Source organism: Anopheles moucheti, chromosome 2 (genome assembly GCF_943734755.1).
Source record: "Anopheles moucheti chromosome 2, idAnoMoucSN_F20_07, whole genome shotgun sequence".
In the NCBI taxonomy this organism is placed as follows: Eukaryota; Metazoa; Arthropoda; class Insecta; order Diptera; family Culicidae; genus Anopheles; species Anopheles moucheti.
Window position 1 is genome coordinate 44,318,215 of NC_069140.1, and position 23,567 is coordinate 44,341,781.

General features: G+C 43.7%; 5 protein-coding genes across 6 annotated transcripts; 3 read left to right on the plus strand and 2 right to left on the minus strand.

The window, feature by feature from the left end:
* The first annotated feature begins 4,116 nt into the window (after positions 1-4,116).
* Positions 4,117-6,877, plus strand: LOC128309429 (ribosomal protein S6 kinase delta-1). 2 transcript variants are annotated; one of them, XM_053045812.1, is made up of 3 exons: positions 4,117-4,349; positions 4,423-6,362; positions 6,430-6,877. In XM_053045812.1, the coding sequence occupies exons 1-3, from the start codon at positions 4,242-4,244 to the stop codon at positions 6,872-6,874; spliced, it is 2,493 nt and encodes an 830-aa protein (XP_052901772.1). In that variant the 5' UTR covers positions 4,117-4,241; the 3' UTR covers positions 6,875-6,877. The 2 variants fall into 2 exon arrangements, with proteins under 2 accessions (XP_052901772.1, XP_052901773.1); XM_053045813.1 differs by having other exon boundaries at positions 4,423-6,366; positions 6,430-6,538.
* A 123-nt stretch (positions 6,878-7,000) lies between these two features.
* Positions 7,001-8,563, minus strand: LOC128309430 (40S ribosomal protein S3). Its single transcript, XM_053045814.1, has 3 exons — positions 8,433-8,563; positions 7,762-7,958; positions 7,001-7,680 (listed from the first exon to the last, which is right to left on the minus strand). The coding sequence occupies exons 1-3, from the start codon at positions 8,460-8,462 to the stop codon at positions 7,173-7,175; spliced, it is 735 nt and encodes a 244-aa protein (XP_052901774.1). The 5' UTR covers positions 8,463-8,563; the 3' UTR covers positions 7,001-7,172.
* A 384-nt stretch (positions 8,564-8,947) lies between these two features.
* On the plus strand, positions 8,948-10,000 carry LOC128310566 (60S ribosomal protein L6). The gene has a single exon (XM_053047277.1). The coding sequence runs from the start codon at positions 8,993-8,995 to the stop codon at positions 9,791-9,793; it is 801 nt and encodes a 266-aa protein (XP_052903237.1). The 5' UTR covers positions 8,948-8,992; the 3' UTR covers positions 9,794-10,000.
* Positions 10,001-10,211: 211 nt separating this feature from the next.
* LOC128309844 (odorant receptor 85c-like) lies at positions 10,212-19,664 on the minus strand. The gene is made up of 5 exons (XM_053046330.1): positions 19,646-19,664; positions 11,803-11,884; positions 10,603-11,575; positions 10,361-10,516; positions 10,212-10,286 (listed from the first exon to the last, which is right to left on the minus strand). Exons 1-5 carry the CDS (start codon positions 19,662-19,664, stop codon positions 10,212-10,214), a joined length of 1,305 nt encoding a protein of 434 aa, XP_052902290.1.
* LOC128304923 (glycine receptor subunit alpha-3) lies at positions 16,932-23,115 on the plus strand. The gene is made up of 5 exons (XM_053042169.1): positions 16,932-17,274; positions 20,476-20,570; positions 21,035-21,489; positions 21,575-21,810; positions 21,878-23,115. The coding sequence occupies exons 2-5, from the start codon at positions 20,494-20,496 to the stop codon at positions 22,436-22,438; spliced, it is 1,329 nt and encodes a 442-aa protein (XP_052898129.1). The 5' UTR covers positions 16,932-17,274; positions 20,476-20,493; the 3' UTR covers positions 22,439-23,115.
* Positions 23,116-23,567: the final 452 nt, after the last annotated feature.

The following is a 23,567-nucleotide window of genomic DNA, read 5'->3' on the forward strand; positions in this document are numbered from 1 at the left end:
CTTGCAATTCGTCCAATGCCAAGACTTCAGGATCATTTACCGAAATATGGCTGGTCGCTTCCGGATAGGCAGCAGCATTTGCAGCAGTCTTAGGACAATTTTTGTGGGTGTGTCCCAGCTGGAAACACTTGAAGCAAGCCCCTGGTGGTCGGTTGGGACGAGTGCAATTATTTTTGTGATGTCCAAACTCCGAACAGTTATAACATCGGTTAATGTTGGATGTTATACCTCGGCTGTTCAAAACAGGAGCTTTTTCCGGAACAGAAGGTGAGGTTGGTTTAAAGATTATTCGAGACCGGAGCGCTTCGAACTTCTTCAACATCGGCTTTAAATCTTCTACATTTGTTGCTATGAACCGCATTCCGGCAGTGAGAGATGGGTTACCCAGACCGTCGAGAATGATGTCGACCAATTCGGGTTCCGGAACAGGAGCACGACTGGCGATACGTTGCATATCCAGCACGTAACGCAAAGCAGTTTCCTTTGTAGAGAGACGACGGGATCGTAACTGTCGAAGTACGGTTTCAACAGAAGGCGGTACGCTTAAAGTGGAGATAAGTTCCTCCTTTAACTGTTCCACAGTAGAGGCACGAGAGGATTGGGCAACAATAGCCGCAGATCCTTTTAGCAGCCGGCGAGTGTGGACGAATTTATCCGCCTCCTTGACTCGATGCAGCGAAAAAGTGTATTCCAAGTCGTCCAGCCATTGTAGGATGCATCTCTCATCATCGCCCGTAAAGGGCTCGATGGTCTTATCCAGCTTCAAGTCAGCAACCGGTGGTGAATCACAGCCTGTCTGGAGTTCCAGTGCCTGGATCTTGCGACGCAATTCCAGTAATTCGACGCGTTGCTGAAGTTGCCGAATTTCGTCATCGGGAGCAATAGAGGGATCACTTTTGGCCATGGGATCATTTCCATTATGTGTTGCGGCAGCAAGAATGGAAGAAAGGCGCGTTGCAGACGCGCCGGTCTGAGCGTCCAAAATGGCGTCATCGCGCTTTGTGAGTGTAACAATGGAAGCGTCCAAAATGGCGGACGAGCGCGTGGTATCAGCGTCGGCAACAGGTTTTTCGACGGATGCTTCCGCGTCCCCCAACGAAGAGGTATTAATGCCCATGACGTCGGAAAATAGCTTCCGAATTTGGGTGATAGTGACGGAAGGGGGAACCACAATCCCCGCGTTCGACAGGACGCACAGCATTTCGTCACGAGTAGGCATGATGATAATGATGATGAAGCCAAGGCGGCACGGTGCGGAGGCACGAGGGGTATCCCACTTCTGAGATGTAATGCACTGATTTTATTCCACACTCTCGTAAATCAATAATTTCACTAGCAGAAATTACAATGGTTGTACCAAACAGAAAAAGTTAAACGGAAGAACGGAAGAACGGAAGAACGGAAAAACGGAAGACGGAAGATGTTCTCTCAACGACGATCGAATAAAGAATATATTTCTGCATGACAGTTGCGCAGCAAGCTGTCATGCCCAATTAACGGATTTACATTTTGACGTTTAGCGATCAGAACAATGATATACGGCCGGTCATGATCCTACAGGACATTACAGTAGCATGGGATACTTTTATTTAACCTTCAAGTAGGCAACCGGATACCCGGGTATTTTTTTCAACTTTAAACTGCAATTATTTTTGATTCATTGCTTGTATTGACCTGAAAATTTCTGTAGCCTCCCAACTTTTTATTTCCGATTTTTTGGTGCATAAATTGTAATTTTCAACAAGCAGAAAGTATTTTATTTTGATTTATTTTAAACTTTACTACGTAAGTTGGCAACCAGCATACCCGGGTATTCCATACATTTTGTATGGAGAATGACGTTTCTCTTCTTCTTCTTCTTCAAATTCAATCGATTTAAAATTTGAAATGGATCGTTAGATTAATCATAACATAGAACAACATAATTAATGAATGAAATAGAGTTTAGATACACACAAGCAACAAAAAGTCTAGAACAAATGAATAAATTGTAAATAAATACATTACATAAAATTAAAAGTATAAAGACAATGGTTATGTTGAATTAGCGAAAATGTAAACAATGGATTGTAATACAACGCATTTCCTATTACTTGTTTCTTTTTTATATTATAATATATGTGATATAATAAAATGTACATAATATTGCATTATAGTTCTATATTCATTTAACGTTCCGATTTTCACAGATTTGCAAGAATATAAATGTATAGGAAGCATTGTTTACCTACGACCCATGCTACAAAGAACCCACGAAAAGACCGATTCTTTGTGTTTATACTACTAGTTAGCGAGTTCATTTATTTCAAAATCGTTTGTACGGCATATTGAGTGAAAATTCAACGTTAAATTGTACTAACAGTTGATTTCATAATTTATCGTACAAGTTTTATGCATAATCAGACGATTTTTCAACAATTTTCTATTTTAAGCCAACAACTGTGGGCATTGCATTGTTGATGTTGTTACCTTGTGCGTTATTTTGGCTGTCATGCCATATGAAGCTCGATAAGAAGACAAAGAAGAAGACCATCAAGCTAGTGTAAACAACACCAAGGGAAAGATAAAGAGTTAAATAAACGTGTTTTTGTCGGTAATATTTTAAAATACGGTTGTTTTCTTGATAGAAATATCATTCAGGAGACTTTCCCGAAACTATCCAAATATATTGAGTAGCTGCATCACCTTCATGAGCTGTTACCGATTCTAAATAGGATCGCCAGCAGTGAAGCAGACGGCTTGAAAGATCCTTCTACAGAATGATTGTGTTTTTGAACAGGATAGCTGGTATGAACAGGAACGAGGAAAGGATCCCGAACTACAACTGTGTTGCCTTATTCCTATGTAGACACACCCAGCGATTGTTCCAGCACCTCATCGCAATGCTTTTTTGTCGGAATAGATTCTCTAAACGCCATCAACCCTCGGAGTCCGAATCTGTTTTAACATGTTGAATTTGTGTAGCTGATGGTAATGTTTGTGTAGTTTTTGTGGCACTAAAGGCCGTGAATGAAAAATACATGTACATTTTGCAGGTAGCGTGTTTTAGCACTGCGGTTGCACGAGGCAAGCTTTTATTTGAAAGAAAGGAGTGCACTGTTCTATTACACATGCGGTATAATCATGATGCTGTATCTCTTCCACCGGGTCTGCAGGATTGCAAACATTTTTTTACAATACTATTCCATTTGTCCCTATTTGTCTTATCCTTGACGAAATGACTTTTTGTGTAATACAGGAACGATGACACACCTGTTTTACTTCGGTTTGCAAAACATTAAACATTTTCTAATCCTCCGTTAGTTGATAACACATCATGGATATGTTTCTAACCTATTGCCGATTCGATGCAGTTTTTCGAAGGAGAAAGGTTTTCCACATAGTCAGATGGTAAAATGGCATCATCGGAAGCGTTTACCGTATCTGAAACGATTCACAAATATCGCACTGTGTTTATCCTAAACCATATAAAGAAAACACATTTTTCGTGGCCGAGGTCATAAATACATCAAAACGCTTACCGGGTAGTACGTACACCATCAATTTTACGCATTTTTCGCGATTTGTTGATGAAGAAATACAACAGCAATACGTTTTCCATTCCACTACACCGATGTTGCTTTTATAGCTCTACAGTCGTCTTCCAAACAAAACAGACGCATAGGACAATTCAATAAAGAACTAGAAACATTTGCACAATCAGACATACACAAGTTCAATTCTATAAATAGCTAGCTTGCATTCGGACCGGACTGTTGTAGGGTTTCATTGGGGAAAGATGACCGAAGGAAAAAAGCGGCACAAAAAAAGCTCGGAAAAAAGCGGCACAAAAAATAATTTTTGCTGCGGCACAATTTTTTGTACAGCGGTTGATGTTTTGGGTCGCCATGACAGTTGGTCCGTTGAGGTGTTATTAAGACGTCTTTCCGTGGTCTTTTCGTCCCCGAAAAGACCGCGGAAAGACGTCTTTTCAAGTGACGTTTTGGAGCATGGGTCACTGTCAAAACGGGGTTGTTTGTGTTGTGACAGTTGGTAGTTTCTCTTTCTCAATTCCCTGTTGTTATCTTTGCGCTATCGCAGCAGCCGTTGGTGTTCAGTGCGCTGTGGTCTGTGATTTAGCATTATTGTAAACGCTACATTCCGCCGTGCATTCCTCTACCTTTTGCCCACCCCCATCGGTCAACATACACTCCAAAGATCTTTTTACAGAGTAATGTAACTCAATTTCCTGCGTACGGGAGATGTTGCTAGTGGGACGAAGGAAAGCGGAAACATGGGTGCACAGTTTTTCGGTGGGCAATGAAACGCGCAAGTACAAGGGCTTCACCATCTATCGCATCACTTCGATTGTAGGTGGCACAAACACCGTTGCTTTCGGCAGAAGAAAATCTTTCAACATTTGGTTTGGTTCTGGTGTTGTAGGTATTTCCCCGCTCACATCCGGAGGGTCTCACCCGTGTCACCTTATGGAAGCGATTCAGCGAGGTGAAAAAGCTGTACAAGGAGCTTGTGCAACGACATCGTGAACGTCACCTGGCCGGAACAGTACCAGCACTAGCGGAACATTCCTACTTTAAGCGGTTTGATCCCGCGGTTATCGAAGAACGCAAACAGTACATCTTGCAGCTGTTGGAATTCGCTGGCCAGGAACCTCTGCTGTATCGATCCCATGCTTTCCTGAACTTTTTCACTCGTGGTATAATACCGGAAAAGGACTGCCAGGAGGAAGACGTCGAAGAGTGTGCCGATAACGCAGAGAAGAAAAACGGCACGAGCAATGGAAGTGGCAATATAGAGACAATAAGAAAGCAACTGGGCATCGGGCATTCGGATGAGCTAAGTCTGGTCGATCCGAGTCGTGATGGGCAGGAAGGACCGGGAACAGATGGATCGTGTACCAGCGGTGGTGAGGAAACCGATGAAGTTGATACAAACGATGGTAACGCGGTCAGGGACAGTGACACCGGTACGATGCTTCCACCACTACCCTTGGTTAGCAGCGGTTCACTAATCGATTCGATGATTTCCGAAACTGCATCGAGCATCTCGGAAACGGAGCAGCAACCGCATGCTCGTGAAACCATGAATACGGAAGAACCGCCGGTTGATTATCTTGTAGGTGCTGCAATGATATTTAGCAAGGCGGTCGAAGCGGAAGCAAACGGCGAATATCAGCGTGCATTCGAGCAGTACAAAGCAGGCATCGATCGGTTGCTAAGCGGTGCTAAGGACGATGCAAACGTAACGCGACAAAAAATCGCCAAAGAAAAGAGCTGCAAATATGTTACGAAGGCGGAAGAAATTTACGAACGGTTTTTGGAGCAAACTGCGGGTTTGCACCCGGACGAACAGATGATGGGGCCGCTTGCCTACGACGACCCGAGTTCACCGATTCAGTTGCTTGAACGACCGCTCAACTATCTTTCGCGCTACAAGGTGGTGAAGGTGATCGGGACGGTAATGCAGGTGCAGGACGTAACGGACAAGAAGTTCTACATCATGAAAAGCATTCGACGACCACCGCCAGCTGGCTTGCCGTTTTCGAGCGCGGCCGTCTTCCCACAGGATGTGCCTTACATGGTGCCACTGATTGCCTACTTTCAAGCGACGGACGGAGGCATTTTCTTGCTTCTGCGGCTTGTCTGTGCCGGTAAATTGTGGGATTTTATCCGCTCGTATCGGAAACCGGAGAGCTATTGTCCTTCACCGGAAGAGCCGGTTGCAAGTGAAGACATCGATAGGAAGCCGATCGTTCCTGTGGCACCAACTGAAACGATTGTGAGTGCAAATGTGAGGCAAAGAGAACCAAATTGTTCTGCGTACGATTCCGGCTTTTTGGACCTGGTAAATGAATATAGCAATGGCGCGGAGAGTGTGAGTGTGAGCAAAGGAAACCTACCGAATTTAGGCGACCGAAATGATGAGACGGACGAAGTGGCATTGGAAGCGCAACCGGATGAAGAGAACGAGCAGGACAGCATCAAGCAAGAGGAGCAGGAGATTATAATACCCTCGTTCGATGCACTTTCGAAGGATATGGATGTACGGGAACTACTGTCCTGTAGCCAACGTCTGCTAAAAGCAGTCACACAAACGTTGGAAGAATCGGGCGAGTCCTCGAATAATGCTGCCCAATCGGTTACTGTCCTCAAGGAAATGTCTGCTTCATCCTGCGAGAAGCAGCAGGAGCAAATTAGCAAATCTCAATCTAGTCAATTAGGTTTAACGAGACTGTCAAGTATTAGCGAAACGATGGTTAACGAGCTGACGCCAGATCTTCTACCGGAAGGTAGCGTCCGTCGGTGGATCAGCGAGCTAGTTATCGCTGTCGATAGTTTACACTTTAATGGTATTGTATGCGGGTAGGTAAACACATGGTCTCTCTCAGCAGCGACAAAATATCCTCATATTTGCTTTCCATTTCGCCAGTGATCTCACCATGGATAATCTCTTGCTCGGCCCAGAGGGACAGCTTATGCTGACGTACTTTCACCGACGAGGCGAATCGTACTTCTGCCCATCAGGTGGTGCTCACCCAGCACTAAAGCAAACAGCAATCAGAGAGCTGTACGTTGCACCGGAGCGACCACTCGAACCAAAGTCGGACTTTTGGTCGATCGGTGTGATTATGTTCGAAATGTTGACCAAGCGTAAGTTCGTATCGTGTCATCCGTCGGGCGTGTTCTGCTATCACGAGGTACAGTATCCGGAAGGTATGGAGCTATCGCTGGAAGCACGCGAACTGCTGGAAGGTTTACTGCAACCGGACATTGAACGGCGACTAGATTTTAAGCAAATCCTCGCCAGTACGTTCTTCCGCATGGTCGACTGGAGCGAGGTGAAACGGCGCGGAGCTACGATGGATCTCACCTAAAACGGGGAAAGATACGCTAGAAGAAACGGCTAATCCTTGTAGTTTGCGTGTATGTTTGTACGTGTGCAAATAGGACGTGTGTGTGTATGTATGTTTAGGATGCAAAAGCGAACAATAAACAAACGATTGATTATGTATTCTCCAAACGGATGCCTTTTGCGCCTGTTTTAATGTGCCGCCCGGATCCGTCTGGACGAAAGCTTATATATTTTCATCCTTCGATCCGCCTTGCAATACGAACATTCCCAGCGTCACTCGAATGTACAACGCACCACCGCCCACCAGAGTGTTACACAGTTCACGCCTCGACGGCATGCTCCTTCGCTTCCACCTGCGGTTCCGGCACCTTGAACTTCGGTTCGCTGCGTGGCGATGTGTACATGATTTCGTCCTTCGGCTCCACCACGGACACATTGTCGGGTAGGGGCTTCTTCGGGCCAATCTTGCCGTTCGGATCCCACGGCAGCATGATCTTAACCTTGATGCCAAGCACACCCTGGCGCAGCAGTACGTGCCGGGTGGCGGTGTCAACGTAATCGTTGCATGGATCACCGGAATGGATCATCAGTCCGTCGACGAATTTCATCGACTTGGCACGCTGACCACGCAGCTTGCCCGATACCACAACCTCGCAACCCTTTGCACCGGATTCCATGATGAAACGCAGCACACCGTAACAGGCACGGCGCACGGCAAGTCCACCGATCAGCTTGTAACGCAGCGATTCGGCCTGAGCAATAGCGCACAAACCGCGGGTGGCGACCTTCTCCGCATACAGTTCGACGGTACCAGGAGCAAAACCGAAACTAAAAATTCACAAAAATGTATACAATTGATTAGAAAAATTTTCTGCGTACGTTTCGACGTTTTCTGGAATGTTATCTTACCGCTTGCGCACGACAGCAGTCAGCTCACGGATACGGCGTCCCTTCTCGCCCAGCACGTTCTGGGTGCGGGTGGCCATGATGATGATTTCTGTGCGGGTCGGTGTAACACGGACCTCCACACCGGAGTATCCATCCTCGGCCAACTCACGAGTCAGGAACTCGTTGAGTTCAGCATGGAACATGCCATTGGCCACGAACTGTGGGTGAAATAATTGAAAGCGAATTAAATATCAGCATTGTTTACTTCCACGTAACATTCTATTGTTGCGGCTCTGGTTATGGCATCTCAATTCCGATCGTTGCCGCCTGTGTACAGAGAGAGGTTATGGCTAATCACAACAACAATTTTCCGACAGAGCAGAAGAAAGGGCGGAACGACACATTATAATTAAACTTTACACTACATCGCAGCTAGGCGTCGGATTCTAGTGCTCTCTTTATTTCGCGGGATGAAAATCTGTATGTATTTACAACCGGAAGCCTTCACATCATCACAGCTCACACACACAGCAGGCTTCGCTTTGGGTATCACTCAGCCAGAAGGAGTCAACTTTGGACGGTGATTTATCCCACCAAAAGTGCACGGATTAGCCATATTTCTACATCTCTCACTGCGAGGAAGCCTGGCCCTTCGATTGATACGTAAATTTTATGCAAAAATGCGTAATTACCCGGCGTTTTTTCGACACGGAGTTATACATTTTGTCCGAACCACAACTTGTGTAAAACGTGGTAGAAGCAGAAAAGAAAGATGTCAGATCGGGCCTGTTGAGGTATAGACAAAAGGGGGTGCGAAGGGAACACGAACAATGGCGGTGGAAAGGGATAAAATGACCGACGATGAACGGAGGTTGTCAAAAAAGTCGACATACGAAACGCAAGAAGGAGGAGGCTGGCCGAATCAGAAAAGTATGCGTTTCGGGTATGGTTTAAAATTAAAATTTTACTAAATCGGAATTAAAATATCAGGAAAACTATTGCAAAATGTGCGATCAAAATATGGCGATGTGTGTTTATAAGTGTGAAAGAAACAAATACAGGATAAAATAAAAGTAGGAATCGAATACAGTTGAATCGACAGGTCTGCGTTTCTTATGTCGACTGTCAAAATAACGTTTGCGTTGCACGGGCGCCAGCAGCGCCCCCAACACCGACGGTGGCCGATTGTCCAATCACTAACCTCAAAAGTTCTTTCCCGGAGTTTGTTCCACCTATTTACACGTGTTTCAGGATGGCCCCTACGGAAACAAAGGCCGCCGCGCCGGCCAATGTTGGCAAAAAGGTGCGAAAGGACCGCAAAAAGGTGCAGAAGGTCAACAAGTACCCGGCCAGCGTGTTGACGAGCGGCATGTATCGTATTGTGCGCCGCAAAATGATCAAGAAGCGCCCCCTGCCTGTGTCGGGTGGCGAGAAGAAGGTCAAGAAGCCCGTCACCGTTGTGAAGAAGATTGGCGGTGCGAAGAACGGAGGCGAGCGCACGGTGCTGCTGCGTAAGAACAAGGCGGATCTGCCGACGAGGCGTTTCGCCCGCAAGCGCCCGGCCAAATCGTGCTTCCGCAACCACAAGCGCAACATCCGCCGGTCGCTCAAGCCAGGCAAGGTGCTGATCCTGCTTGCTGGCCGTCACAAGGGCAAGCGGGTGGTGTTGCTGAAGGTGATGCAGACCGGGCTGCTGCTGGTAACCGGTCCGTTCGAGGTGAACGGTTGCCCGATGCGCCGCATTGAGCAGAACTACGTCATCGCCACCAGGACGCGCGTCAACTTGAAGAAGCTGAAGCTGCCGGAACACATCAACGATCGGTATTTCCGCCGCGTCCTTCCCAAGAAGGATACTCGCGTCGAACGTGACATCTTCTCGCGGAAGGAGTTCAAATACGTGCCGACGGAGCAGCGCAAGGCCGACCAGAAGGTGGTGGACGCAGTGGTAAAGGCTGCCATCAAGGAACACCCGGAGGGCAAGCTGGTCATGCGCTACCTGAAGTCGATGTTCTCGTTGCGTTCCAACATGTTCCCGCACCGTATGCTGTTCTAAGTGTTGTCGGAGAAGAAAAGTCTGCGGTAAGGGGTGATTCGGCGTAGGGCGAATATCGGCGGGTGATGTGCGCGTGTAAACAAAGTGCAACCGAACTGCTAAAAGAAGGTGGCCGTAGGCGCGAACTAATTTACTTTATATCATCGCACGGCTGAAATTCGGATCAGCGTTATGAAAATAATAAAATTTAAAGATTACCTCTTTAAATCGGCCGCCATGTGTTTGAGTGTATGATTTATGAAGCGTAATTATGAGAAATCGGACCAGCTGGTTTGTATGAGTGGTTGGGGAAGTTCGAAAGATGTTGCTGGTGGTTGTGGTAGTTGGTTAAGACATTTGTTTATTTTGTACGTTCAACTAAGCCGTTTATACCCTTAGGAAACGACGACTATTAACTTGATCAACCAAGGCACAGACTTCACTTCACGTTCTTCTCATTTGGTTCGTACATAGCTTTCAGCAGTGTGAAGTATGAGAACGAAGTGCTAAGTATCTGTGGGATAGGAAAGCAGAACATTTTCAGCATTCTCATCAAGGAAATCTAAATTGGTGAGAAACGTTTACTACCTTCGAGTAGCTGGCTAACGAAACGACGGAGAATTTAAGCGCAGTAAGCTTCTGCACCGTGGTTGAGCGTAACATAACGAAAAGCAAGGATCGCTGGTAAGACACGGATGCTCCAATCCATTGTCCCTCGAAGGCACTGTAGGGGATTTGTGAGCTCTTAAAAAATAATGTAAACAAAAACATACGATCATATAATAAAACACTTTTCTCTTCCCAAGATGTCACAGCAACCGCATGCATACCGCCACGATGAGTTTGTTACCATAGTAACATAGCAGAAAGACCTGCACCAGCGACGAGACGAGAAACAGCACAAACTTGAACAGATCCGCCGGTGTAATATCGGCCGTCGCCTGAAATCCCACCAGACAGATAATGACCGAACTGCTGAGAAAGTTAACCAACAGCGAGGGTGAAAACATGCGCTCCAGCTCATTGCACAGCTCGATCACCGTCTGATGTATGCGCACGCACTCGGTCAGCTCGTGATGATCGTCCGGTAGGGCATGCTTTAGCCGATATGCCACAATGTCAAACTGCAAACAAATCAGCAACACGATGGCACAGAACATAAGATCGGTCGACAGGTAGAATACGGCCGAAACAAATCCACCCCAGTTCTGGTGCAGGAAGGTCACCTCGAAATAACCAGGCTGATGCCAATCGTACCAGTACCACATGAAGTATGGCAGCTGCTTATGCCAACTCCCATCAGCGAAGTATCCCTCCACCATCGATACCAACGGGAGCAGATTAAACATCCAAATCAGGGTCATGTAAAGGATTGAGAACGATTTCATCACGACCTGTGACTCACGGTTGTACTGGAACACACCGTACCGTTCCTGTAGCACGTTCGACTTCGGGAACAGTGCGTCCAGCCGGTGCAGCATGTCCGTTAGCTTCGTCTCGTTCAGCCTGATGGTCATGATCTTGACGAAGGAAAGCGCCGTAAAGCCCATGCATGGTGCCAAAGCGGTCAGTTGCAGAAAGTTGGTAAAGTTACCAGCCGCTTTCACGAAGTAGATATGCTCAATGATGAGGCAGAAGCCGGTATTGGCACATGATGACCAGAACAGTGCCTGCTTCAGGTGTGCCCGAAGCGTTCGCTTCGGTTCACCGTACCCTGCCACACCGATTAAGGCGAAGAATATTTCCGGCACACGGATGAACGATTCAAATTGTACCAATCCGCCCGATGGTTCCATTTCGATTGGCCAAGTTCACCACTTGCTTTAGGTGGGTGTGTGTGCGCCGTCGGTATATAAAGGGTGCCCACCAGAACGGGTTGATAAAATATGCGCTGATGAGTGTGCTGTGGCTGCCTCCCATTGCATTTGTAAAATCAGAAGACATGGATTATTTATGTGCGAGGTGTAATTTGAACACGAATCTGCTCAAATGGTCGTAAAAGGGGTTTCTTTTAAAGGAAAGGTCAATACATCCCCCGGAATCCCTTATCAACTTTAGAAAAGTCCTTCAGCACGTTGAGGATCGATCGATTTTGTCCTTTACTATACGGTTCTGGCAATTTGAGCACGAACTAGACCACGTGCTACTAATTAGGCTGAGCTGATTTTAGCGTGAGCTATTTTTAACCGTAAAAGGAGATACTAACGAACCAAAAAATAGCTTCCAGAGCTGAAGAAAAAAAACCTTTTCCGTTTCAGTAAACACACTTGAACGGTGGTGTTGTAACGACATGTTTGTAGCGGTTTTGTCCGAGACTACGAACGAGAACGTGTCAACTTCCTGTCTGTAGAGATTTTTCCAATGCGCTTGATTTACGTTCCGTTTGATGTCTCGTTCAATGTGGGGAACCCCATAAAGAAGGTGGAGACGCATCGTCCATTAATGAGGCTTATGCCTTAGACGCGTACTTCAGAATTCAACCAAACGCGAGTCCAAATCGAGGACTTTCTTTGTATCCTGCCATACGACGTATGGCCCTCGGGAATCAACATAAGCGTAAGAAGTGTTCGCGCAGGTCGACAGACGGATGCCCGGTCTGAGAAAGGTATACTGTACTCCCTTGGGCAGCGGCGAATCAAACGGTAGGCGGTCGCCTAGGGCCTCACGGTGTTGGGGGCCCCAAAAAATTGGCGCCGATTGTACAAATTTTGGAAATTTAACAGCAGAGTTAATTTATAGCACAAAATCTAATTAAAAAGGTAAAAAATTGATCGAAAATATCCTTGGATTTTATATATCCTTGGTTATATAAATCATTTGTTTCTATTTGACTAGCTATATCGGCCCGGTTACACGGGTACGCAGGAGAGGTATGCAGTGTACTCAAACTCCTTCTTCTTTATCGGCACGACATCTTCAGGATGTTTAAGCCTACCATTTCTAGTTTTTTTTTACTTTATTTACCCGTAGGATAGGCACCGGAAATAACCGGCAGCGTGGAATAAATTTGCCCATCACTATTGCATTGCATACTATCAAACCCGTGAGAGCGATCGCTAGTGTAAGGAAGATGGATAAAACGGAAAGCATCCTTCATCTCATCAGCTGCATTCTTCATCAGCTGTTTTCAGATTCCCGATACCAGAAAAGCATCCACGGAAGAGGTTGCTCCTTTTACAGCAATTTTGTTCGAAAACCGCCGAAAAGTATGCAATTTTTAAACAATAACTTTCCCGTTGGTCGTGAAAAATTTCTTGGAAAACTACCAGTTTTCGAATGTATAGTACCAGGAGAGCATCCACGGAAGAGGTAGCTCCTGGTACTGCGCCGGAAGGTATGCAATCAACTTGAAATGCAATACGCCTAAAGGTATGCAATGTTTGAACACTAACTTTTCATACAAACCAGCTGTTTTCAGATTTCCGATACCAGGAGAGCATGTTTTTCAAGAGGTAACACCTGGTACCAGCAGAGCAAGATGGCGCCCAATAATTCATTAAAAGTTTCATGAAATATTTCATGAAATGTTTCATGAAATATTTCATGAAAATTTCATGAAATGTTTCATGAAACATTTCATGAAACATTTCATGAAATATTTCATGAATGAATTTTTCATGAATGAAATTTTCATGAATGAAAATTTAATGAATGAAATTTTTATGAATGAAAATTTCATGAATGAAATTTTTTTGAATGAAAATTTAAGGAATGAAATTTTTATGAATGAAATTTTTATGAATGAATTTTTCATGAATGAAATTTTCTTGAATGAATTTTTCACGAATGAAATTTTCTTGAATGAATTTTTCATGAATGAAATTTGCATGAATGAAATTTTTATGAATGAAATTTTCAAGAATGAAATTTTCATGAATGAAAATTTCATGAATGAGATTATTATGAATGAAAATTTCATGAATGAATTTATTATGAATTAAAATTTTATGAATGAAATTTTTATGAATGAAATTTGCATGAATGAAATTTTTATGAATGAAAAAATGAAAAAATTCATTCATGCAAATTTCATTCATTAAAATTTCATTCATAAAATTTTCATTCATAAAAAATTCATTCATGAAATTTTCATTCATAAAAATCTCATTCATGAAATTTTCATTCATGAAAATTTCATTCTTGAAAATTTCATTCATAAAAATTTCATTCATGCAAATTTCATTCATGAAAAATTCATTCAAGAAAATTTCATTCGTGAAAAATTCATTCAAAAAAATTTCATTCATGAAAAATTCATTCAAGAAAATTTCATTCATAAAAATTTCATTCATTAAATTTTCATTCAAAAAAATTTCATTCATGAAATTTTCATTCATAAAAATTTCATTCATTAAATTTTCATTCATGAAAATTTCATTCATGAAAAATTCATTCGTGAAATATTTCATGAAATGTTTCATGAAACATTTCATGAAATTTTCATGAAACATTTCATGAAATTTTCATGAAACATTTCATGAAATTTTCATGAAATATTTCATGAAACATTTCATGAAATATTTCATGAAACTTTTCATGAATTATTGGGCGCCATCTTGCTCTGCTGGTACCAGGTGTTACCTCTTGAAAAACATGCTCTCCTGGTATCGGAAATCTGAAAACAGCTGGTTTGTATGAAAAGTTAGTGTTCAAACATTGCATACCTTTAGGCGTATTGCATTTCAAGTTGATTGCATACCTTCCGGCGCTAGTACCAGGAGCTACCTCTTCCGTGGATGCTCTCCTGGTACTATACATTCGAAAACTGGTAGTTTTCCAAGAAATTTTTCACGACCAACGGGAAAGTTAGTGTTTAAAAATTGCATACTTTTCGGCGGTTTTCGAGCAAAATTGCTGTAAAAGGAGCAACCTCTTCCGTGGATGCTTTTCTGGTATCGGGAATCTGAAAACAGCTGATGAAGAATGCAGCTGATGAGATGAAGGATGCTTTCCGTTTTATCCATCTTCCTTACACTAGCGATCGCTCTCACGGGTTTTATAGTATGCAATGCAATAGTGATGGGCAAATTTATTCCACGCGGCAGGTTATTTCTGGTGACTATCCTACGGGTAACTAAAGTAAAAAAAACCTAGAAATGGTAGGCTTAAACATCCTGAAGATGTCGTGCCGATGAAGAAGAAGGAGTTTGAGTACACTGCATACTTCTCTTGCGTACCCGTGTAACCGGGCCGATATAGCTAATCAAATAGAAACAAATGATTTATATAACCAAGGATATATAAAATCCAAGGATATTTTAGATATACCAAGGATATTTTCGATCAATTTTTTACCTTTTTAATTAGATTTTGTGCTATAAATTAACTATGCTGCTAAATTTCCAAAAATCGCACAATCGGCACAAATTGTTTGGGGCCCCCAACACGGCGAGGCCCTAGGCGACCGCCTACATCGCCTACTGTTTGATCCGCCGCTGTGTATGACTGAACATCCGTGTTAGTGGATTGCGTGTGATAAATACCCGGGATGCAGGATAGACTATATCGATTAAGTTCACCACCAACTAGTGCTTGAGTTCTTTGTTAAGTTAAGTTAAGGTCAAAGAAGTATAACTGAGTGTTGTATGACGAATCTCCCGGAAGCACAGCGAGCGAACCAAATCAATGGCAAAGTGCTCCTTGAATGCTGTAGTTGTAACTTCCACCACGTGCAGCTTCTCGAAGTTGGCGCACGTATGATTGTAGCTCCATTTAGAAGAGTACTGATACTATGGTAACTGGTGTTGGTGGTAATATAGTCGTTTCCAATATTGTATTCGAAGATGATGATGGCCCTGGCGGACCATTTGAGTAAGTTGATTAGTGACGGACCTGCGGCGGATCAAACGGTAGGCGGAGTAGGTCCCTTCTTACTGCTCTTTCAAGAGCTTCAATGTCCTCCTTCCCTCCTTCATCGTTTTTAAATTTAGAGGCCCCGACTATAATTCCGCTCTGGGCCTCCAAGGGGATTGATCCGCCACTACCCTTGGGACATATACAGGACACAATGATTCAATAACTTATGGCCGTTTCATTCGCATCTTCCGGAAAAGGGCTTACGTAGTTGATCTTGAACTTTGCTTTTGGCGCAATAGGAGTTTGTTAGGCAGCAATGCAGACATTTCCACGCTTTTTTCTGTCGTTCAACAGCGTGTCAAGTGTCCTCTGCGGTCGAATCTGATTATTGCTTCCCAAGGTACACCTTATGCAAGTGCAGGATATATCTGGCCCATCGTTAGATAACTGGGTGGCAGCTTATTTCGGAAGCTGAAGTACACAATACAACACTTCTTATGGTGCATCCAACACCGCGGTGGTTGTTAAGTAGTTACAGCAGCATAATACATACCAACGATTCACACACCAGTGCACATCCTAATGTTGTGTTCCTGTTCGCTTCCAATTCGCACACAATACACGCACAGCTCGGTGCAAACGGCAAGCACATCCTGCGCGTATCGGAGATCTTCAATCTGGCTTGAAACTAACCTTTTGCCTCCTTCGCTTGTCTCTATAGCTTTCTTCCCAATTTTTACGATACTGCCCTTCATCCCACCACCATCGTTCGGTCAAAGATTTCCTGTTCCCTCCTCCCGCGTACTAACGAACGGGTAACGTACGTTTTTGTGCGGAAAAAGGGATAACAAACTTAAAGCGACTAATGAGACCGACCGGGACACATACAGTGCATACACATACCCACCATCATCAGGAGTGAAACGGCAAAGCAAGAAAGCAAACCGAACCACTGCAGTGGCTGCCGATGATGGGCCCGCGGAAGATGAGAGATCAAGGACACTCGAGGAACAAAAGAAGCGAACCAAACAACAAGGAGAAAGGGCAAGAAACCAGAAGAGCAGAGAAAAATTGGCGCACCCGGCCAACTTGGGGCCGGTAACTAGTGTAAGTGTGTGTACGTGTGGAAGGTTTGGTAGAAGGATAAAAGTGTCCTCGCCTCGTAGTACCGTCCTCGTCCGTCCTTAGAAGAAATCTATTTAAGGGCAACCGGGACCAGGAAAATGGTTCAGTTTAACGTGTTATCCCGGTCGTGAATGATCGCGCTTACCTTCAGCCTTGCGTTTGATTAGTGTGTGTGTGTGTGTGGCAACAAGAATTTTCCTTTCGGTTCTGGCTAACTTTGCATAACCGTTGCAGCTTTGATACCGGCAAACGTTTGATCGAACTACCCGCTAATGATCGGTGATCGGCGGGCACACTGCCGGTGGTGGTATTATCTTGTCGGTAATGCATTAATAAATCAGCGCGAAAAAATCGTTGAAATGGTCAGATAATGAACACCGATTCACTTCTAACTGGTTGACCCCGTCAAACACCCTACTGTGCGAACTGTGCCGATTAAACCAACAACAAAAAAACGTGAAGAAGTTTGTGCGTGTGTGCCAGGCGGGACAGTTTGCTTAACCGCAATAGTTCCACGTGTGTGGAAGGATAACCTGAGAAGGGTACCTGCATCCTTTAAATCCAATCAAACCATTTTGCTTGTGAGTATTCAGTTTGTTGCTCATTGTTGTTCATTTGAATGAATAAAAATTATACGATCGCTTTTTTGGAAGGTGACTGATGATCTGCTCATTCGAGCTGCAGAAAAAATGACTTTGAGTGAGCATAACATGACATTTCATGTTGATTGTAAGTCATGTTATTATACGTATATCGATTTTTAGGAATTTGAATACAAATCATAAAATATGAAATGATACCAAAATAATTGTCGATGTCCTACTTGAAGAATGTTGATCGATCGGTACCAAATCCCATCCGGATCGTGCATCCAAGTGCTCCCGATCATGTACAAATACAAGGCAGACCAAGGTTGAGGTTAACACAATCTGAACTGAAGCATGTTTCTAATATTTTTTAAATGCTCATACACAGCGTCAGAAGCGGTTGCTTCTCAGCATCACGTTTTTTCGTCTAAATGTATGGTTGATTTCACAACGCAGCTCATGTAAATGGATTGCATACATGCAGGCGTATATGTAACCACAGTGGAGTTATGGTTATGGTTAGGAAAGTAAACACGGATAATATATTTTCTTACTGTATTTTTTATAGTTTTATTTAATTCAGTTTCGTATCATTTGAAAATCTTCGATTGATTGAGTATATTCTTATCTTCTGGTGGATTTCATCACAGGTTCTTTGGTGGTTGCCTCCCATGTTCTCCATTGGAAGCTCTTCGGTGCTATCCATTTTCAATGCATAATGCTAAACTATTGGAGCCAACATCACAAGTTCCTCGACGGTTGGTTCTTTGGTAGCATTGATCTGGGCAGTTTCAGAACATTTCATTTCATTCAATGTTTCTTAGATGTTTCGTCTTCGGCATCCCATACATTTGATATGCATTAATCAAACTTGTTGAAAGTAACACATATGAGGGATTTCTCTCTCTCTTCCGTCGGGACACTCTTCCGTGGATGCTCTCCTGGTACTATACATTCGGAAACTGGTAGTTTTCGGAGAAATTTTTCTCCATCACCGGGAAAGTTAGTGTTTAAAAATTGCATACCTTTCGGCGGTTTTCGAGCAAAATTGCTGTACAAGGTGCTACCTCTTCCGTGGATGCTTTTCTGGTATCGGGAATCTGAAAACAACTGGTTTTGAATGGAATTTCGTACCAGTGTTGTTAAATCATGTTTGAAGTACACCTCCCTAACACCGATAATGCCGTAGCAAAATTATAGATTCCCAGTACAGTCTTTTCCTGAGGTAATATTTACCAATATTAATGTTTATGATTTAAAAATGTAACGTATTTTTGTAAACATTTGATATCTGACAATTAAAAAGTTCAATTTCACCTACAAAATTACACGAACTGTCAAAATTTTAATATTTGCATATCACGAATCCGCGTAACTCGGGAAGTAATTATGTACTTAAGTATGGAAAAAATGTCATTGTTAATTTTTCAATATTTGTTTTACTTCAATCTTATCGGAGTATCGTAATATATTTGTTTTATTAGAAGTTATGGTTTTCTACCATCTTCTGAACGAGTTACTTTAATTTAATAAGTTTATTTAATATTTGTTACGAAAGATACATCTACTGCTAGATATTATAGGAGTTTCCAAGTATTATCTCTTTCCTGTTTCTTTCTTATTTTTATTTTGTTGTTGCAATTGTATAACGCTTATCGTTGTTCTAAATTTCTTTATGTTTTCTTTTATTTTTTGTTGTTTTCATGTGATATTGAATTTGTTTGTTATTTTTGTTTAATTTGTGTATAGCTGTTTGTTTATCGCTTACACATGTATCATATGCACACATGCCCGCGCGATGCTTAAATCCACCCAACCAACACTGGAAGTGGATCTTGTGGATATGCACAATATAGTAAAAAATTGATTCCCAAACCACCCCCAGCACCGCATACTACGAACGATTTGAAGTAATTATAAAAATAGGAAACCCATACTCTTCCCTCCCACGTGCTCACACGACCGTTTTAAAGGCGCGCACTTATCAAAAGGGCTTGAACATGTGGTCCGCCATGTTCGCATGGTGTAACAAAAAAATGGAGCGTGATTACGCTACACATTGTGTAGTCCCGTGTGCTTCAGAACGACTTCAGTGTCGGGCGCCGGATAGGGAATCCAGGAGTGTGGCAGAATGACACGGTGAAATCGTTTGCATTCGCGATTATCGTGACACTATCTTTAGTGCGACATGGGCGGGAGGGGATCGTGTAGGGTAGCTAAACGCGAACCGAACCGGTGTGATGCAAAAATCGCTGACAACGACTATCTTGTTTCACTTCCGCACCCGGTGCTTGTATGTGCAGCACTTGTCAACAACTTCCCGGCTCTCCCGGCTGGTCTGCTCGTTTGCAAGGATGCTGCTTACGGCCATTGTTCTTGCACATCGTTAGACCACACGTTGGGCTGTGGCGGCTATAAAGCCCCGCTCCCAGTCCAGCCGCCTGCACATAGAAACCATCGCCGCTGTACATAATTCATTATGATCCGCTTTACCGAAAAGCTCTTCACCGGGACTTTCCACCGTTGAAACCGATAATATGTTCAACATTGGCACAACGCAACGGGTAGGCCAGGAAGTATTGGGGTTGGCGAGGACGTCAAGTGGCATCTTCAGTTGCTCGTAGTCCAACGTAACCAAAGGTTGTTGAGGTATTGTACCAGCGGAACGGAAGACAGCGAGAACGTTCGGGCAGACAGGTTGTGACCGAGGCCATGATGATGGCGGTATCACTACAGTTATGACGTTAATCGTTTCCCCTCGGCGTCCCTCACTTTTGTGGACTATTGGAGGGCTTTCTTTAAACAAGAGAAAGGCGGAGAGTACCAGTAATACCCCGCAGTAACGTTGCGGGTCTGTTTTTATCCCGACGCTCATTGTTTGCCTGATGGCAATTGTTTCCGCCGGAACTCTTGGTGATGCAGCCTCCTTCCTGATATGCCCGCGATTGGTTGATCTTCCGATGCGATGTTATGCAAAACGATTAGCGACACTGTCCTGTACACCCGGCACAGAGGGCTTTATCTTCTTCACCAGTCGATTGATCATTGTTTGTTGCTTGCGGTGGCTCACGGCCATGTGTGTGCTGGGGACATCATTATCATCAGTGTACTGCTGCTTTTTCGCCATGTTTGATTTACTGTCGTATGGTGTGCAATTATTTCTGCTTTCTTTGCTATTTCTCCATCCTTCCATAGCAAGGACTAGACAAGGACATGCTGGTGCAGTATGCGATAAGTGGACTGCTGGTGATAGTGGGACAATGCATCCGAGAAATCAATGGCGAGTATCAGTAAGTAAGCTCTTAACATCACCGACGATCTACACGACGCGCTTCGGCAGCGCAGCACTTTCAGCTTCAGCTGCACAGTGCGCATCAGAGTGTTAGCAGTATGGTTGGAATGAGTTTGGAGCAGGAAATATAACATTATAATTTAAACGATTGTAAATGCTAAATAAACATAAATCATATATAATGACTAAGGTATTCCTTTAGTCGTATTTAATACTAATTGCTTTCTATCATAGATGTTAATCATTTATTATAAATATCGAAATAATTTATGACCATGATCTAGTCCCTTTGTACAACAGCTGTCAAAACACAAGCCGCCTCGACACGTGCATGGCAAGCGCGTAAAAACGCCTAAAAGCGCATCGTGTAGATCGTCGGTTACCGACGACCAAGTTTGATTCTTGCAAAAGATCTTGGTTTGTTCAATTTAATGCATAATTTATTCGTTGTTTTTGTCATAGAACCAGCCTCACCTTCAACGATATCCTGCCGGAGGATCCGAAGCTGTACGATAAAATGCGACCGCCGAAAAAGGAAGGCCAGCCGACGAGCGTTGCCTTCCACGTGACCGTGATGGGGTTGGATTCGATCGATGAAAACTCGATGACTTACGCGGCTGACATCTTTTTCGCACAAACGTGGAAAGATCATCGGTTGCGACTGCCGGAAAACATGACGTCCGAGTACCGGTTGTTGGAGGTGGACTGGCTGAAAAATATGTGGCGGCCGGATTCGTTCTTCAAGAATGCGAAATCGGTCACCTTCCAGACGATGACGATCCCGAACCATTACATGTGGCTGTACAAGGACAAAACGATCCTGTACATGGTGAAGCTGACGCTGAAGCTGTCCTGCGCGATGAACTTTCTGATCTATCCGCACGACACGCAGGAATGCAAGCTGCAGATGGAAAGCCGTACGTTACGGGATCGCACGATCGGCGATTAATAAGTTTGTTTTAAGCATTGGTTTCTGTTTTTTTCTTATTCCCCCTCGGACAGTGTCTCACACGACAGATGACTTGGTGTTCCAGTGGGACGAGGAGGTACCATTGGTTGTGGACGAGCACATTGAGTTGCCTCAGCTGGCGTTAGTGAAAAACTATACGGCTGACTGTACCCAGGTGTACTCGACTGGGAACTTCACCTGCCTGGAGGTGGTGTTCGTATTGAAGCGTCGTCTCGGGTACTACCTGTTCCATACCTACATCCCAACCTGTTTGATCGTAATTATGTCGGTGTGTTAACGTCCGCTAGCTTCATGATATAGCGAATACTGAATTCCCCCTTGCGTTCCCATTTCAGTGGGTTTCGTTCTGGATCAAGCCGGAAGCAGCACCGGCCCGGGTTACGCTTGGCGTCACGTCCCTGCTCACACTCAGCACCCAGCACGCGAAATCGCAGGCTTCCTTACCACCGGTCTCGTACCTAAAGGCGGTCGATGCGTTTATGTCTGTCTGCACCGTGTTCGTGTTTATGGCGCTGATGGAGTACTGTCTGGTGAATATCGTGCTGGGTGATTCGGATCCACCGACACCAAAACCCCATCCGCCCAAGATGGATAAATTTTTCGACTTTACCGCCAAAAACGGGAAGCGCAACAGTAAGTCGCATGAACATACGCACGAGATGCCAATTACCACGTTTCAGCGACAGGAAAGCACGCTGCTGCTATCGCCGGTACCGCACATCCAGACGATACCACCGCCTCCCAGCAAACCGGCCTCGGCCATACCGAAGCTAACGCCGGCCCAGATGCGACTGAAGCGAGCGATCAACATCGATCGATTTTCGCGTATGTTTTTCCCGTTTCTGTTCACGCTGCTGAACGTCACGTACTGGATCATGTTCTACGAATATATTTAAACTTGTACTTCTATTAAGCGGTAGGTTATGAATGCATGGTAACGATCATGTACCATTTGTGGTTATTTTTTTCTTCGGTAGGAAAAAACAAAACAATCCCTTTGCGCTGTAGTGGGCAGAAAATATTTAACTCAAACTAGCTTTAGCAAACCACAACCTTAGGAAGATTGAGCTGAAGGGAAGAAAAACATGTAAATTTTACAAAACACCGTACGCCTCCACGGAAACGATTTCAAATGCAAAAAGCAGGGTTAGTTGGACGAAAGAAAAGGCAGTTGAGAGCTGGTCGAAAAATTGTGCAAAATAGCAAGTTCTAAGTAGAACATTCATGCCAGTGTAATTTATTGAACTCTAGTATAGGACGGTGAAATTGTTACATTTAAGCAACCCCCCCTTTTTCATGCAATTACATGTGTACTGTACGATTAGTAAATGACGCTAACCAATAGTTGTGAAATAGTTTGAAAAAAACGTCGGGAACTATTAGTCACTGCATGTTTTCTTATTTTGAGCGGGTTAGAATAATATAAATTGTGTACAAAGCAAGAGACGTAAATCATAAAAAAAAACATTTCCAGTAAACAGACAGTTAATTGATAATTTTATTGTAAACTTAAAAAAATAATAAGATACTAACAGTTTCACGATAAATAAAGGTTAGAAGAGTTTCGTGCTCTCAAAAAAGTGTGTGTTATTTTTGGATTTGGATTTTTTATTAGTTTATTTGCTTACTTTTAAATGTCATAGGTGGTTTTTAGAGAACTCCTACTCTCTAGGCATGCCTAGGTTGAAAAACCAATATATATAGGATTACAACCGGCAAACTGGTATGATGTGAGCTACAATCTATATAATTGATTGCAATGCACAAAGTTGTTTTTTTTCAGGGTATAATTATTATGTAAAGTGGGGCTGAAGTCGTCCAAAACTTCAAATATAATGGGTCTGTCAGGTCAGCCTTGACAAAGACATTGATGTTGAAATATGCGCTCTCTATACCTGCCGCGACGGTCGAACCTGACTTTGGTCAGATTTCTTTGACCTTGAAATTGTTTCGGTTGGGATTTTGGACCGGTCCTGTCGTGTGAAGATCGGCGTCGCTAAAAAAATTGACCACCTGGTCACCCAG

Coding starts and splice junctions, on each gene's coding strand:
- LOC128309430 (XM_053045814.1), bottom strand. CDS start 8,462: ATGTATAACTCCGTGTCGAAAAAACGCCGG. Junction 7,959..8,432: donor CCGTGTCGAAAAAACGCCGG/GTAATTACGCAT, acceptor TTTCACCCACAG/TTCGTGGCCAATGGCATGTT. Junction 7,681..7,761: donor ACTGCTGTCGTGCGCAAGCG/GTAAGATAACAT, acceptor GTGAATTTTTAG/TTTCGGTTTTGCTCCTGGTA.
- LOC128309844 (XM_053046330.1), bottom strand. Junction 10,517..10,602: donor GTAACAAACTCATCGTGGCG/GTATGCATGCGG, acceptor TTATTTTTTAAG/AGCTCACAAATCCCCTACAG. Junction 10,287..10,360: donor CGTTAGCCAGCTACTCGAAG/GTAGTAAACGTT, acceptor CCTATCCCACAG/ATACTTAGCACTTCGTTCTC.
- LOC128310566 (XM_053047277.1), top strand. CDS start 8,993: ATGGCCCCTACGGAAACAAAGGCCGCCGCGCCGGCCAATGTTGGCAAA.
- LOC128304923 (XM_053042169.1), top strand. CDS start 20,494: ATGCTGGTGCAGTATGCGATAAGTGGACTGCTGGTGATAGTGGGACAA. Junction 21,490..21,574: donor CAAGCTGCAGATGGAAAGCC/GTACGTTACGGG, acceptor CCCCTCGGACAG/TGTCTCACACGACAGATGAC. Junction 21,811..21,877: donor GTTTGATCGTAATTATGTCG/GTGTGTTAACGT, acceptor TTCCCATTTCAG/TGGGTTTCGTTCTGGATCAA.
- LOC128309429 (XM_053045812.1), top strand. CDS start 4,242: ATGTTGCTAGTGGGACGAAGGAAAGCGGAAACATGGGTGCACAGTTTT. Junction 4,350..4,422: donor TCTATCGCATCACTTCGATT/GTAGGTGGCACA, acceptor CTGGTGTTGTAG/GTATTTCCCCGCTCACATCC. Junction 6,363..6,429: donor TTTAATGGTATTGTATGCGG/GTAGGTAAACAC, acceptor CCATTTCGCCAG/TGATCTCACCATGGATAATC.